Source organism: Oryctolagus cuniculus, chromosome 13 (genome assembly GCF_964237555.1).
Source record: "Oryctolagus cuniculus chromosome 13, mOryCun1.1, whole genome shotgun sequence".
Lineage (NCBI taxonomy): Eukaryota > Metazoa > Chordata > Mammalia > Lagomorpha > Leporidae > Oryctolagus > Oryctolagus cuniculus.
Window position 1 is genome coordinate 96,562,739 of NC_091444.1, and position 15,344 is coordinate 96,578,082.

General features: G+C 38.8%; 1 protein-coding gene across 50 annotated transcripts in view; it reads right to left on the reverse strand.

The window, feature by feature from the left end:
• LOC127483472 (ankyrin repeat domain-containing protein 26) overlaps nucleotides 1–15,344 on the reverse strand; it is a 225,911-nt gene that overhangs the window by 114,913 nt on the left and 95,654 nt on the right. For 41 of the 50 annotated variants that reach the window (XR_011381699.1, XM_070055993.1, XM_070055991.1 and 38 more), the window contains 15 exons: nucleotides 15,239–15,269; nucleotides 12,498–12,570; nucleotides 12,160–12,271; nucleotides 10,530–10,570; nucleotides 7,043–7,172; nucleotides 6,696–6,754; nucleotides 5,703–5,820; nucleotides 5,356–5,414; nucleotides 4,365–4,482; nucleotides 4,018–4,076; nucleotides 2,926–3,055; nucleotides 2,579–2,637; nucleotides 1,586–1,703; nucleotides 1,239–1,297; nucleotides 147–276 (listed from right to left, as the gene is read on the reverse strand). Coding sequence is in view for 49 of the 50 variants with exons in the window: in XM_070055993.1 (XP_069912094.1) it covers nucleotides 147–276; nucleotides 1,239–1,297; nucleotides 1,586–1,703; nucleotides 2,579–2,637; nucleotides 2,926–3,055; nucleotides 4,018–4,076; nucleotides 4,365–4,482; nucleotides 5,356–5,414; nucleotides 5,703–5,820; nucleotides 6,696–6,754; nucleotides 7,043–7,172; nucleotides 10,530–10,570; nucleotides 12,160–12,271; nucleotides 12,498–12,570; nucleotides 15,239–15,269 (1,296 nt within the window). In the remaining variant the exon portion in view is untranslated. The remainder of the gene's footprint in view (nucleotides 1–146; nucleotides 277–1,238; nucleotides 1,298–1,585; nucleotides 1,704–2,578; nucleotides 2,638–2,925; nucleotides 3,056–4,017; nucleotides 4,077–4,364; nucleotides 4,483–5,355; nucleotides 5,415–5,702; nucleotides 5,821–6,695; nucleotides 6,755–7,042; nucleotides 7,173–10,529; nucleotides 10,571–12,159; nucleotides 12,272–12,497; nucleotides 12,571–15,238; nucleotides 15,270–15,344) is intronic. The other 9 variants (XM_070055989.1, XM_070055988.1, XM_070055960.1 and 6 more) reach the window with 8 other exon arrangements.

Here is a 15,344-nt window from a genome sequence, read left to right on the forward strand (position 1 = left end):
TCAGAGGGTTGAAGCTGTTTCAGGAAGAAGTTGGTTATATTAACAAAAGCCAAAGAAAACCCTCAAAATAAATGGATATCCAATTTAGAGCTACTCATTTCTCTTCATTGTATTTTAATATTAAGTTTCGAAGGATAGGCACTCACTACCCATGTTACCATTGTCCAATCCACGATCATAGTTGAACGCATATTCATTAATTGGCTGTTGTGGAGCAACTTGAGTGATGGCGATATCTTTTAAGCCCTTCTTACTCGCTAAGGTTGACATTCCTTCCTACAGGAAGATAAAATACAAATTCAACAAATACACCCAAGTTCTCAACCCCTCAGCCACTCATTCAGGGAGACAGGATTTACTATGTGTGTCATGTCACAGGAACAGTCCTTGCAAAGGTTGAGCATATAAACAAAGAGCAGATTCTACCCCATACTCAGTTAAGCATATACACAAAGAGCAGATTCTACCCCCACGTTCTTTCAGTTGAGCATATAAACAAAGAGCAGATTCTACCCCATGTTCAGCTAGAGGTAGACATGGGAAAATACAACAGGAAAGTATAAACCACTATTTCTGCCACTGAAGTCAATATAGTTGAAGAAAAGGCAGAAAAGAGAATCCTCAATTCAGTCTTGCAAGGTCAGGAAATACTGCTTGATTTCTGGCCGAGAGTTAGAATTGGGTACAAAATAAGGACAGAAAGCCATCCGAGGTGTGAGGTAGATAGCTCATCTGACTTCTTCACCACTGGGCCAAGAGTTTAGCTCCTAATTCTTTTTTCCTAGGTTCTAAAGACAAGAGAGTTGGCTGAAGCGAATGTCAAGACAGCCTCAAAACCTCTCCTTTACGTAGCTTCAGATAAGTAAGGGGAAGCTTGTATTACATAGGTACTAGGTATCCCACTCTCTCCCAGATAAGAAATATCGTCAAGAATATATGAACAAACACCAAATCTAGCTCAGAAATGGACACAGCACCTCAACAGACCTGTCTCGAAATAAGAGATAGAGATGGCAATCAATATGACAGTATGTTCAACATCACCATCCACCAGGGAAATGCATATCAGTGCCTCAAAGAGATATCACACCACCCCTTCTCAAGATAGCGAAAATGTTTATCTGCCTGTCTTATGTAAGTAGCTGTCTCTCAAGTAACTTTATACCTTCAAGCAAACACCAATTTTGTTTTAACATCACTGAAATCAGATATTTCCAACTCACAAGAAGACACACTACCTTCGAATTCCTTGGTGAGTTGTTGTCTTCAGGATCTCTTTGGGAGGTAGACTCCTTACCTACAAATGCAGTAACAGATCAACTAGTGAGAACATTTATTCACATGGAAACAATTTACATAAAGGCGTGTCTCTCTCCACTCATGAATATTGCAATGAAATGAATATTTCAATGAAATAAAAGGAATAGTAAGGATGAATTTCAGAGGGTTGAAGCTGTTTCAGGAAGAAGTTGGTTATATTAAAAAAAGCCAAAGAATACCCTCAAAATAAATGAATATCCAATTCAGAGCTACTCATTTCTCTTCATTGTATTTTTATAATAAGTTTTGATAGATATGCACTCACTACGTTTGTTATCTTTGTCCAATCCGTGATCAGAGTTCATAATTGGCTGTTGTGGAGCAACTTGAGCGATGAAAAAACGTTTTTTACTCTTCTTACCCGCTACAGCTGACGTTCCTGCCTACAGAACAATAAAATACAAATTCAACACATATATCCAATTTCTCAACCCCTCAGCTACTCATTCAGTGAGACAGGATTTACTATGGGTATCAAGTCATAGGCCCAGTCCTTGAAAAATCTAAGCATATAAACAAAGAGCAGATTCTACCCCATGTTCAGCTAGAGGTAGACATGGGAAAATACAACAGGAAAGTATAAACCACTATTTCTGCCACTGAAGTCAATACAGTTGAAGAAAAGGCAGAAAAGAGAATCCTCAATTCAGTCTTGCAAGGTCAGGAAATACTGCTTAATTTCTGGCCGAGAGTTAGAATTGGGTACAAAATAAGGACAGAAAGCCATCCGAGGTGTGAGGTAGATAGCTCATCTGACTTCTTCACCACTGGGCCAAGAGTTTAGCTCCTAATTCTTCTTTCCTAGGTTCTAAAGGCAAGAGAGTTGGCTGAAGCGAATGTCAAGACAGCCTCAAAACCTCTCCTTTACGTAGCTTCAGATAAGTAAGGGGAAGCTTGTATTACATAGGTACTAGGTATCCCACTCTCTCCCAGATAAGAAATATCGTCAAGAATATATGAACAAACACCAAATCTAGCTCAGAAATGGACACAGCACCTCAACAGACCTGTCTCGAAATAAGAGATAGAAATGGCAATCAATATGACAGTATGTTCAACATCACCAACCACCAGGGAAATGCATATCAATGCCTCAAAGAGATATCACACCACCCCTTCTCAAGATAGCGAAAATGTTTATCTGCCTGTCTTATGTAAGTAGCTGTCTCTCAAGTAACTTTATACCTTCAAGCAAACACCAATTTTGTTTTAACATCACTGAAATCAGATATTTCCAACTCACAAGAAGACACACTACCTTCGAATTCCTTGGTGAATTGTTGTCTTCAGGATCTCTTTGGGAGGTAGACTCCTTACCTACAAATGCAGTAACAGATCAACTAGTGAGAACATTTATTCACATGGAAACAATTTACATAAAGGCGTGTCTCTCTCCACTCATGAATATTGCAATGAAACGAATATTTCAATGAAATAAAAGGAATAGTAAGGATGAATTTCAGAGGGTTGAAGCTGTTTCAGGAAGAAGTTGGTTATATTAACAAAAGCCAAAGAAAACCCTCAAAATAAATGGATATCCAATTTAGAGCTACTCATTTCTCTTCATTGTATTTTAATATTAAGTTTCGAAGGATAGGCACTCACTACCCATGTTACCATTGTCCAATCCACGATCATAGTTGAACGCATATTCATTAATTGGCTGTTGTGGAGCAACTTGAGTGATGGCGATATCTTTTAAGCCCTTCTTACTCGCTAAGGTTGACATTCCTTCCTACAGGAAGATAAAATACAAATTCAACAAATACACCCAAGTTCTCAACCCCTCAGCCACTCATTCAGGGAGACAGGATTTACTATGTGTGTCATGTCACAGGAACAGTCCTTGCAAAGGTTGAGCATATAAACAAAGAGCAGATTCTACCCCATACTCAGTTAAGCATATACACAAAGAGCAGATTCTACCCCCACGTTCTTTCAGTTGAGCATATAAACAAAGAGCAGATTCTACCCCATGTTCAGCTAGAGGTAGACATGGGAAAATACAACAGGAAAGTATAAACCACTATTTCTGCCACTGAAGTCAATACAGTTGAAGAAAAGGCAGAAAAGAGAATCCTCAATTCAGTCTTGCAAGGTCAGGAAATACTGCTTGATTTCTGGCCGAGAGTTAGAATTGGGTACAAAATAAGGACAGAAAGCCATCCGAGGTGTGAGGTAGATAGCTCATCTGACTTCTTCACCACTGGGCCAAGAGTTTAGCTCCTAATTCTTCTTTCCTAGGTTCTAAAGGCAAGAGAGTTGGCTGAAGCGAATGTCAAGACAGCCTCAAAACCTCTCCTTTACGTAGCTTCAGATAAGTAAGGGGAAGCTTGTATTACATAGGTACTAGGTATCCCACTCTCTCCCAGATAAGAAATATCGTCAAGAATATATGAACAAACACCAAATCTAGCTCAGAAATGGACACAGCACCTCAACAGACCTGTCTCAAAATAAGAGATAGAAATGGCAATCAATATGACAGTATGTTCAACATCACCATCCACCAGGGAAATGCATATCAGTGCCTCAAAGAGATATCACACCACCCCTTCTCAAGATAGCGAAAATGTTTATCTGCCTGTCTTATGTAAGTAGCTGTCTCTCAAGTAACTTTATACCTTCAAGCAAACACCAATTTTGTTTTAACATCACTGAAATCAGATATTTCCAACTCACAAGAAGACACACTACCTTCGAATTCCTTGGTGAGTTGTTGTCTTCAGGATCTCTTTGGGAGGTAGACTCCTTACCTACAAATGCAGTAACAGATTAACTAGTGAGAACATTTATTCACATGGAAACAATTTACATAAAGGCATGTCTCTCTCCATTCATGGCTATTGCAATGAAATGAATATTTCAATGAAATAAAAGGAATAGTAAGGATGAATTTCAGAGGGTTGAAGCTGTTTCAGGAAGAAGTTGGTTATATTAAAAAAAGCCAAAGAAAACCCTCAAAATAAATGGATATCCAATTCAGAGCTACTCATTTCTCTTCATTGTATTTTTATAATAAGTTTTGATAGATATGCACTCACTACGTTTGTTATCTTTGTCCAATCCGTGATCAGAGTTCATAATTGGCTGTTGTGGAGCAACTTGAGCGATGAAAAAAGGTTTTTTACTCTTCTTACCCGCTACAGCTGACGTTCCTGCCTACAGAACAATAAAATACAAATTCAACACATATCCAATTTCTCAACCCCTCAGCTACTCATTCAGTGAGACAGGATTTACTATGGGTATCAAGTCATAGGCCCAGTCCTTGAAAAATCTAAGCATATAAACAAAGAGCAGATTCTACCCCATGTTCAGCTAGAGGTAGACATGGGAAAATACAACAGGAAAGTATAAACCACTATTTCTGCCACTGAAGTCAATACAATTGAAGAAAAGGCAGAAAAGAGAATCCTCAATTCAGTCTTGCAAGGTCAGGAAATACTGCTTGATTTCTGGCCGAGAGTTAGAATTGGGTACAAAATAAGGACAGAAAGCCATCCGAGGTGTGAGGTAGATAGCTCATCTGACTTCTTCACCACTGGGCCAAGAGTTTAGCTCCTAATTCTTCTTTCCTAGGTTCTAAAGGCAAGAGAGTTGGCTGAAGCGAATGTCAAGACAGCCTCAAAACCTCTCCTTTACGTAGCTTCAGATAAGTAAGGGGAAGCTTGTATTACATGGGTACTAGGTATCCCACTCTCTCCCAGATAAGAAATATCGTCAAGAATATATGAACAAACAACAAATCTAGCTCAGAAATGGACACAGCACCTCAACAGACCGGACTCGAAATAAGAGATAGAAATGGCAATCAATATGACAGTATGTTCAACATCACCATCCACCAGGGAAATGCATATCAATGCCTCAAAGGGATATCACACCACCCCTTCTCAAGATAGCTAAAATGTTTATCTGCCTGTCTTATGTAAGTAGCTGTCTCTCAAGTAACTTTATACCTTCAAGCAAACACCAATTTTGTTTTAACATCACTGAAATCAGATATTTCCAACTCACAAGAAGACACACTACCTTCGAATTCCTTGGTGAGTTGTTGTCTTCAGGATCTCTTTGGGAGGTAGACTCCTTACCTACAAATGCAGTAACAGATTAACTAGTGAGAACATTTATTCACATGGAAACAATTTACATAAAGGCGTGTCTCTCTCCATTCATGAATATTGCAATGAAATGAATATTTCAATGAAATAAAAGGAATAGTAAGGATGAATTTCAGAGGGTTGAAGCTGTTTCAGGAAGAAGTTGGTTATATTAAAAAAAGCCAAAGAATACCCTCAAGATAAATGAATATCCAATTCAGAGCTACTCATTTCTCTTCATTGTATTTTTATAATAAGTTTTGATAGATATGCACTCACTACGTTTGTTATCTTTGTCCAATCCGTGATCAGAGTTCATAATTGGCTGTTGTGGAGCAACTTGAGCGATGAAAAAACGTTTTTTACTCTTCTTACCCACTACAGCTGACGTTCCTGCCTACAGAACAATAAAATACAAATTCAACACATATATCCAATTTCTCAACCCCTCAGCTACTCATTCAGTGAGACAGGATTTACTATGTGTGTCATGTCACAGGAACAGTCCTTGAAAAATCTAAGCATATAAACAAAGAGCAGATTCTACCCCATGTTCAGTTAGAGGTAGACATGGGAAAATACAACAGGAAAGTATAAACCACTATTTCTGCCACTGAAGTCAATACAGTTGAAGAAAAGGCAGAAAAGAGAATCCTCAATTCAGTCTTGCAAGGTCAGGAAATACTGCTTGATTTCTGGCCGAGAGTTAGAATTGGGTACAAAATAAGGACAGAAAGCCATCCGAGGTGTGAGGTAGATAGCTCATCTGACTTCTTCACCACTGGGCCAAGAGTTTAGCTCCTAATTCTTCTTTCCTAGGTTCTAAAGGCAAGAGAGTTGGCTGAAGCGAATGTCAAGACAGCCTCAAAACCTCTCCTTTACGTAGCTTCAGATAAGTAAGGGGAAGCTTGTATTACATAGGTACTAGGTATCCCACTCTCTCCCAGATAAGAAATATCGTCAAGAATATATGAACAAACACCAAATCTAGCTCAGAAATGGACACAGCACCTCAACAGACCTGTCTCGAAATAAGAGATAGAAATGGCAATCAATATGACAGTATGTTCAACATCACCATCCACCAGGGAAATGCATATCAATGCCTCAAAGAGATATCACACCACCCCTTCTCAAGATAGCGAAAATGTTTATCTGCCTGTCTTATGTAAGTAGCTGTCTCTCAAGTAACTTTATACCTTCAAGCAAACACCAGTTTTGTTTTAACATCACTGAAATCAGGTATTTGCAAATCACAAGAAGACACACTACCTTCGAATTCCTTGGTGAGTTGTTGTCTTCAGGATCTCTTTGAGTGGTAGACTCCTTACCTACAAATGCAGTAACAGATCAACTAGTGAGAACATTTATTCACATGGAAACAATTTACATAAAGGCGTGTCTCTCTCCATTCATGACTATTGCAATGAAATGAATATTTCAATGAAATAAAAGGAATAGTAAGGATGAATTTCAGAGGGTTGAAGCTGTTTCAGGAAGAAGTTGGTTATATTAAAAAAAGCCAAAGAAAACCCTCAACATACATGGATATCCAATTCAGAGCTACTCATTTCTCTTCATTGTATTTTAATAGTAAGTTTTGATAGATATGCACTCACTACGTTTGTTATCTTTGTCCAATGTGTGATCAGAGTCCATCCCATGTTTATTAATTGGCTGTTGTGGAGCAACTTGAGTGATGAAAAAACATTTTTTACTCTTCTTGCCCGCTATAGTTGACGTTCCTTCCTACAGAACAATAAAATACAAATTCAACACATATATCCAATTTCTCAACCCCTCAGCTACTCATTCAGTGAGACAGGATTTACTATGGGTATCAAGTCATAGGCCCAGTCCTTGAAAAATCTAAGCATATAAACAAAGAGCAGATTCTACCCCATGTTCAGTTAGAGGTAGACATGGGAAAATACAACAGGAAAGTATAAATCACTGTTTGCATCGTTGAAGTATATATAGTAGAAGAATAGGCAGAGAAGTGTATCCTCGAGTTAATCTTGGAAGGTCAGCAAATATTGTTTATTTGGGGCTACATTTTGAAACGCAGATCAAATGAAATCAAAAGTAAGACATGAAGGCATTGTATACAGCACAGATGAGGCAAAATATTGTATAGCAATAAACAAGGCAAATTAGCAGCCCCAGATATGGAGCTACAATGAGAACGTCCTTCGTAGAATGGGGTTTAGTGATGTACGGCAGATTTAAGACCTAAGGACCAAACCAATGGTCATGCTGGAATGTGAATTCTCCCCTACTGGAATGGAAATCTACTCAATAAGCAGTTGAACTACATGATTACAAATATGTTTAAGGGATCACTCTGGCAGGAAATACACAATGTACGAAAATGTCTTCAGTTAGGCAATACGAGATTTGATGCACACAGAGAACTTAGAAACCACATTGTGTCAAAGGAAAAAAAAAACTAACATTGAACACAAAACAAAAAGTAGAGGGTAGGAGGTTATGGGGGATAGAGAAAATTTGAAATAGGGGTAAGAAACCAGAGTTACATTGAAGGAATGACTTCCTACTGCACTCACCTCCATCGCTGGGAAGAACCAGCACAGCAAAGGAAACGCCCGTGTCTAAGAGACTGACTGAAGGAAATCTTTGGTAAGGAAGTAAGGACAACTCTAAATGGCAATAGGCTCAGAGAGCCAGTACAGAGAGAGGCAAGAACAAAGTTGTGAGGGAATTATGTTTTACAATAACCTAACACACACTGCATGAGCAAACAGAAGAATCCTCAAACCTGCAATCATAAAGTAACACGAAGGAATGAAAAATCTTAGTCATCCTGTTTTGCTCAGTACACATAATATACATGTATTGAAATACCACACTGTGGCCCTTAAATGTGTCATATTTAGTCACTCAAGAATTTTGAAAAGAAATGGGAGTAGACAAATATATAGTCATATATGTATATAATGCACTGAAATACAATACTGTGACCCATAAATGTGTCATATTTAGTCACTAAAAATTTTTCAAAAGAAATGGGAATAGACAAAATCACTCAGAAAAAGCATATAAGAAAATACATATAAATAAATATTTGTAAAGCATTAAAATAATATAAGCAAATAATGTAAACATAAACTGAATTCTGAAATTTGGAAAACGAAAATAAAAAGGCAGAACCTATGAGATTTAATTTTTCAATTACATATTTCTACATACGTTTGCAGCATACAAAATTTCATATTTCTACATTTGTTTCAAGAATTTAAAATAAAATTTTAATTTATAAATTGAAATATTACATACATTTCTTACTATAGTGAGAATATGTGCTTCTGGAGTTTATGGTAATAAGCATTTTTCAAATCTGTTAAAAATATAGTTCTGTGAAAAAATATAAGAGGCTACAGGAGGACTGTTTTTCAAAAGCCTTGATTGCTTTAAATGTCACAAAACAAAGTCCTGAGAGTCAGTACTCTGATTAAGCAGGTTGAGCTGCCAGACTATTCCTTTTGTATTTTAAAAATTATCTCAGTTTCTCACAAAAAATAAGGAGACAGAAGGAAGCAGGAAGAAGAGAAAATGAAATAGAGTGGCACAGAGAAGTAGGCCTGCAGAGGTGCCATTTGCTAATTCACTCTCCAAAAGCCTGTAAGGGCCAGGGCTCAGCCACACCAATGCTAGGACCTGAGTACTCCAACCATTTTTTTTTCTCAGAACTTTTACTATGGGTTGAGTCAAATGGCAACGTAGTCAGGAAATCTTTCCTTTGTGTAATGTTCAAACAACAGTAAGCAAATACATGTGTAAGGTACATATGCAACTCTTTTCCAACTAGGCAATATCTTCAAAGTTATAAAAATCTCTACAAAGAGATAAATAGGGAGTCATGTTTTAGCTCCTAAAATGTGACATTCATTTCACATTATGTTTTCCACAAGTGACAATATAAATATCACCATGATTATGGCTGTCTCATGGTGTGAGGCTTGCTCATTTCTAATGCTTAGTATGATGAGGTCTGAGAGAGAGAAGAGAGGGAAAAAAAGCTGCATACAGAGGCCCTGCACTCACCTCCACCGCTGGGAAGAACCAGCACAGCAAAGGAAACACCCGGTGTCTAAGAGACTGACTGAAGGAAATCTTTGGTAAGGAAGTAAGGACAACTCTAAATGGCAATAGGCTCAGAGAGCCAGTACAGAGAGAGGCAAGAACAAAGTATACTGTAGCTCCTACGCTGGTGTTATGGCCAGGGGGACTCTATCTCGCTGAGGAAAGTAAGCAGAAGCCTCTAAGATTCCCACCATTATGGCAGAGCAGTGGCCCTAACTACAGAATTCCACCGTCCTCGGTTTTCATTTACCTAGAAAGCTGACTGTGTCTGAGGGCCTTCTTTGCCCTAAGAAAGACTCCATTTTGCCAGTGCCGCGGCTCACTAGGCTAATGCTCTGCCTTGCGGCGCCGGCACACCGGGTTCTAGTCCCGGTCGGGGCGCCGGATTCTGTCCTGGTTGCCCCTCTTCCAGGCCAGCCCTCTGCTGTGGCCAGGAAGTGCAGTGGAGGATGGCCCAAGTCCTTGGGCCCTGCACCCCATGGGGGACCAGGAAAAGCACCTGGCTCCTGGCTCCTGCCATCGGATCAGCGCGGTGCGCCGGCCGCAGCACGCCGGCCGCGGCGGCCATTGGAGGGTGAACCAATGGCAAAGGAAGACCTTTCTCTCTGTCTCTCTCTCTCACTGTCCACTCTGCCTGTCAAAAAAAAAAAAAAGAAAAGAAAGAAAAAGAAAGACTCCATTTTGCCTCTTTCCAAATCCCCAGACCCAAGTGGTTGCAGCAACACTGCGGCTATCCCTTATTCTGTCTTGGGGACAGCAAGTACCCCTGATGCTACCAGCAGTCCCCAGATTCCACCTGCCACCTGCCCCTGCCCACAGCCAGAGCCAGGCTGCTTTACAGGGCAGACAGCAGGTCCCTGCCTATACGGCTGAATTGCTGGGCACAGCTTCAGGGCTCTGTCTTCTGCCTGTTTTTAAAAAGACAGAAGAAACAAGCACTCCATTCTAGATTTGAACATCACTTAGTGCTTATATTTAAAATATCATAACAAGAGACAGTACCTCAGGGTCTGAAGTTGATTCTTTAGCTTCATCTTCTGCTCCTAAAGTAAACACCATTTCTATAAGAGGTAGTCATAGATCTGATAATAAACGTTATTATGAATTCTAAATACACATACACAGATGGGATCAGGCGCATTCAGGGTGTATGGCCATAGATTATCTTCCAGAGTGGCTATACTATTTTGCATATGGAAGAGCAATGAATGAGTATCCCTATTGCTCTATTTCCTTATCTGCAATCACTGTTGTCACTGTTTTGAAATCCCTAGCAGTTCATGATGTTCAGAATCACTTCTTCAGTTCACTTGCCATCTGTTTATCTTCCATGGGAAGGTGTTTGTTCCGCTATTTTTCCTATTTTTAAGCCTGTTTGGTATTTTTTAAATTTAGCTTTAAGAGTTCTCTAAACGGTTTGGATAATAGCTGTGTCTTTGTTGAAATATATCTTATACAAATATTCTTTCCAGGTTATTTATTATACCCTTGGTGGTATATTGGAAGAACTAAAATTTTGTTTCTTATCACTATTCACTTTTCATGAACATCAATATACTTGCAGAAACTGAGAATAACTGGTCTTTACAACTTGTTCACCCTGAAGATGCTTATGCAAATCTCATCCGTGGCTGTCATACATTTTGTTACCTTAAGGGAATGAACACTGTCACTTACGGTAAGGTAGAAAGGTATATAACTTATCTTACACTGCCTGCTTTCAGTTTATAGACCAAGCTGTGTCATGCCAAAATGCAATCTTAATTCTTCAGCATAGAAATCACTTTAAAAGGCCTGTTGTTTCCAGCACCCTAAAATAATACCAAGAATCCCTAGAACCATCTGAAATAAAGTTCCATTTATCAATTTAAAAAATATGCTAATTTATATTTTAATTTAACTCTGGATTTTCTAGTCATTAAATTGATCTGTTCTACTATTTCTATGCCATGCCATCATGTGGTTATCCCCATAGATTTACTCTATGATTCAGTCCTGAGAAAAGCAAATTTTCTTGTTGTGCTTTTCTTCCTCAAAATGTTCCAGTAAATGTACATACATTAAAGCCTCATTAGAGCAAATATAAATACACACACACACACACACACACACATCTCCATGAGTAATTCAACAATATGTAAAAGTAACAGCAAGAAAGAATTCCAAAGGGTTGACGAAGTTTTAGGAAGAAGAATTTGGTCCTATGAAGAAAGATATTAAAAAAAAAACAATAAAATACATTGGGTAGCATATTTATGGCTTCACATTAAACTTCATACAATAACATTTAAATAGAAGGTTTTCATACACTGGATGGAACTGGAAATCACTATCCTAGAGAAATAAGCCAGTCACACAAAACCAAATCTCACATGTTTTATATATGGAAGCTATAGAAAGTACAAAAAGTGCATGGATACCGTATTATTTGGTCTATAATCATATTGTCTTTAATGGATTTCATCAATACATCCTTCTTTCCTCACTGTTAGCATTGTGATGAATCCCACATTTTTCTTACATTAATATTACTGTTTTTGAGAAAAATGTATATAAGTGCACATATATAATATATCAAATGTTAAAAAATGTTCAATTTTAAAATTTACAAAAGAAATTTTGATCCACTTACCACATTTGTTATCTTCATGGACTCCATGAACACGAGTTATTCTGTCGTTATTGGGTTGCTCTTCTGGTGCACTGTGAATGATGGCAGTTGTATGTCCTGGAATTAAGTCTTTCTATAGGAAAAAAAAACACAACCTCAGCAAGCATGTTCACTCAGTTGTCCCACCACCCATTCACTCACTAAGACATTTATTCTGTAAATCAAAGCATAGGCACTGTCCTAGGAAAAGAAGAATATGTCCACGGAAGGCACTTACTGCAGTACGTTAAAGTGGGAGTAGACATAGAGTCAACAAAAACTCGGAGCAAGAAAATTAATTCCATAATAGAGCATTTTACCTTGGCAAATGAATTGAGGCCTTTCTCATATGATATAAGCAGTTCATGATTAACATCAGGTATTTCCAAAAGCCTTGTGCACAAAAATATATAAGAAAAATAGTTAAATATTTTCTATAAAAAATCAGGGGAAACATCAACTAAACTTCTGCTAAATGGTATTTTTTGGTACAATGAAAATTTGACTCTTGTTTTAGAAAAACTTTTCATCATCTATTTCTGCCTACACTACTCTCACCCCACTGAAATATTTGGTGAAGATAATACATCCCATAAAAAATCTGTGAACATCAATATACTAGCAGAAACTTTACAACTTGTTCACCCTGAAGATGCTTATGCAAATTTCATCCGTGGCTGCCATACATTTCATTACCTCAAGGCAATGAACACTGTCACCTATGGTAAGCGAGAAAGGTATATAACTTATCTTACACTGCCTGCTTTCAGTTTATAGACCAGGCTGTGTCATGCCAAAATGCAATCTTAATTCTTCAGCATAGAAATCACTTTAAAAGGCCTGTTGTTTCCAGCACCTTAAAATAATACCAAGAATCCCTAGAACCATCTGAAATATTTGAAAGCTAAAGATATATACATCACAGAACAAATGTGTAGGTTGTTGCTGGAAATGCCCTTCTCAGAAATATTAAGATGTTCAGTGATTTTCCCAAATAAGTGTTGCTGTTTCCTCATTCAGGTAAACGTAAACCAGTAAGACTATAGGTGCTTATGTACTTAGAAGGGAGACGCTGCTGAGAAGAGTCATGGTACCTGTACTTTTGTTTCTGTTAATGGTATCTAAATATCTTGCCTCCTATGAGCTCCTAACCCCAAATAACTCTTCTGGTGTCAAGCACAGTGATGTGGTTTGGATAAGAGTTCAGATATCAACAAAAGGCCTATGTATTTGTGGCTAGATTGCAAAGTCTTATTTAATGGATAAATGGTAATGGTCAATGGATTAAAAGTAGAAACAATGCAACTATGATGTCTAGGTGTTGGGCCTAAAGGAGGTCTTTAGGTCACCGGGGGCTTGTATTGTGAATGAAGTTCTCATGAGAGCAGTGAACTATACAACTGTTCTCTCTGCTGCTGGGTGCACCGTGTTATTCTCCCTTTGTATTCATTCCACCAACCAACATCCTCATCATGCTGCCACCTGTTCTTGGACTGTGAATCTCAAAACTTTATGCCAAAATAAATCCTATTCCTCTGTATGTTAGCCAACAGATATTTTTTCTGTAAGTAACAAAAAGCTTACAAACACATACAACTTCAAACATTAACGTATTAAACCTACAAAGCACAGAACCCTAAGAGTGGACTCAAACATACAACTGTATTTTTTTATTTTCTTTTATTATTTTTTTTATTTTTTGACAGGCAGAGTGGACAGTGAGAGAGAGAGACAGAGAGAAAGGTCTTCCTTTGCCATTGGTTCATCCTCCAATGGCCGCCGCGGCCGGCGTGCTGCGGCCGGCGCACCGCGCTGATCCGATGGCAGGAGCCAGGTGCTTCTCCTGGTCTCCCATGGGGTGCAGGGCCCAAGCACTTGGGCCATCCTCCACTGCACTCCCTGGCCACAGCAGAGAGCTGGCCTGGAAGAGGGGCAACCGGGACAGAATCCGGCACCCCAACCGGGACTAGAACCCGGGGTGCCAGCGCCGCAAGGCGGAGGATTAGCCTAGTGAGCCGCAGCACCGGCCCAAACATACAATTGTAGGCACTACTTCCCTCTTCTAAAAAACAAGCTACATTGAGGCTCAGTCATCTTGCCACAGCAAGACACACGTAGCTCTGTAGGGTTTATCAGCTAATCCTATCCCCCTCTTACCAAATACATACCAGGGAGAGACATCAGAAAATGGAAAGAAGAGGTGGGCATGAGAGGACATCTGCCCTGGACCAAGTTCTTTGCAGATCATCCACCTCCAGGCCCCTAGTGCTCAAGGGAGACTAGATTACCTACCCCTCTGAGTGTGGGGGACCATGAAGTAGATGATATAGCATTACAGTCTTATCTGATATGGACTCTTCCCAGTGACTCTAAAAATCCACCTGTGGTGCAAGCATCCCGTTGGGCACTGGCTCATGTTGCAGCTACTCTTTCCAACTGTCTGCTTATGGCCTGGGAAAGCAACGGAAAATAGCCCAAGTCCTTGGGTCCCTGCACTCATGTGAGAGCCAGGAAGAAGCTCCTCATTCCTGGCTTTGGATTAGCTCAGCTCCAGCCATTGCAGCTATTTGGGGATGAACCATGGATGGAAGATATATATATATTCATATACATATATATACACACACACATATATATATATGGCAGGATTTCTTTATTGATTCATCAGTTGATGAGCATCTAGTTTGATTCCATATATTAGCCATTGTAAATTCAGAATTTATCTGAATTGGACCTGTATCTTGATGCCACTATTGTATAAGTCTGTATCCATCCATGCTAAAGGGTAAGAGAATCCATTTGGGAGTAAGGCAGGCTGATATGGGTCAGTTAATTATTTTACTACAGGTTCATAGGCCAATCAATCAACCCCTCAGCACTATAGTTGCCTAAATAGTAGGAAATAAACTACATTAACACATACATTGAAAACTGGTTGGACAATTATGACAAGCAACAAATGTTAAGTACACAATATCCATCCAGCCCAGAGGAGAATACATAATGCATTTCTTTGCTTTCCATTAGTTAACAAATGGTTTTAAAAATCATTAAACCCTACCTTTTTCTATATTCTTTAGAATGCTCATCATCTATTAAAGAAAAGTAAATACATTTTAAATTAAATCAATGATAGAATAATATAGAATGTTATAATATATAGTACA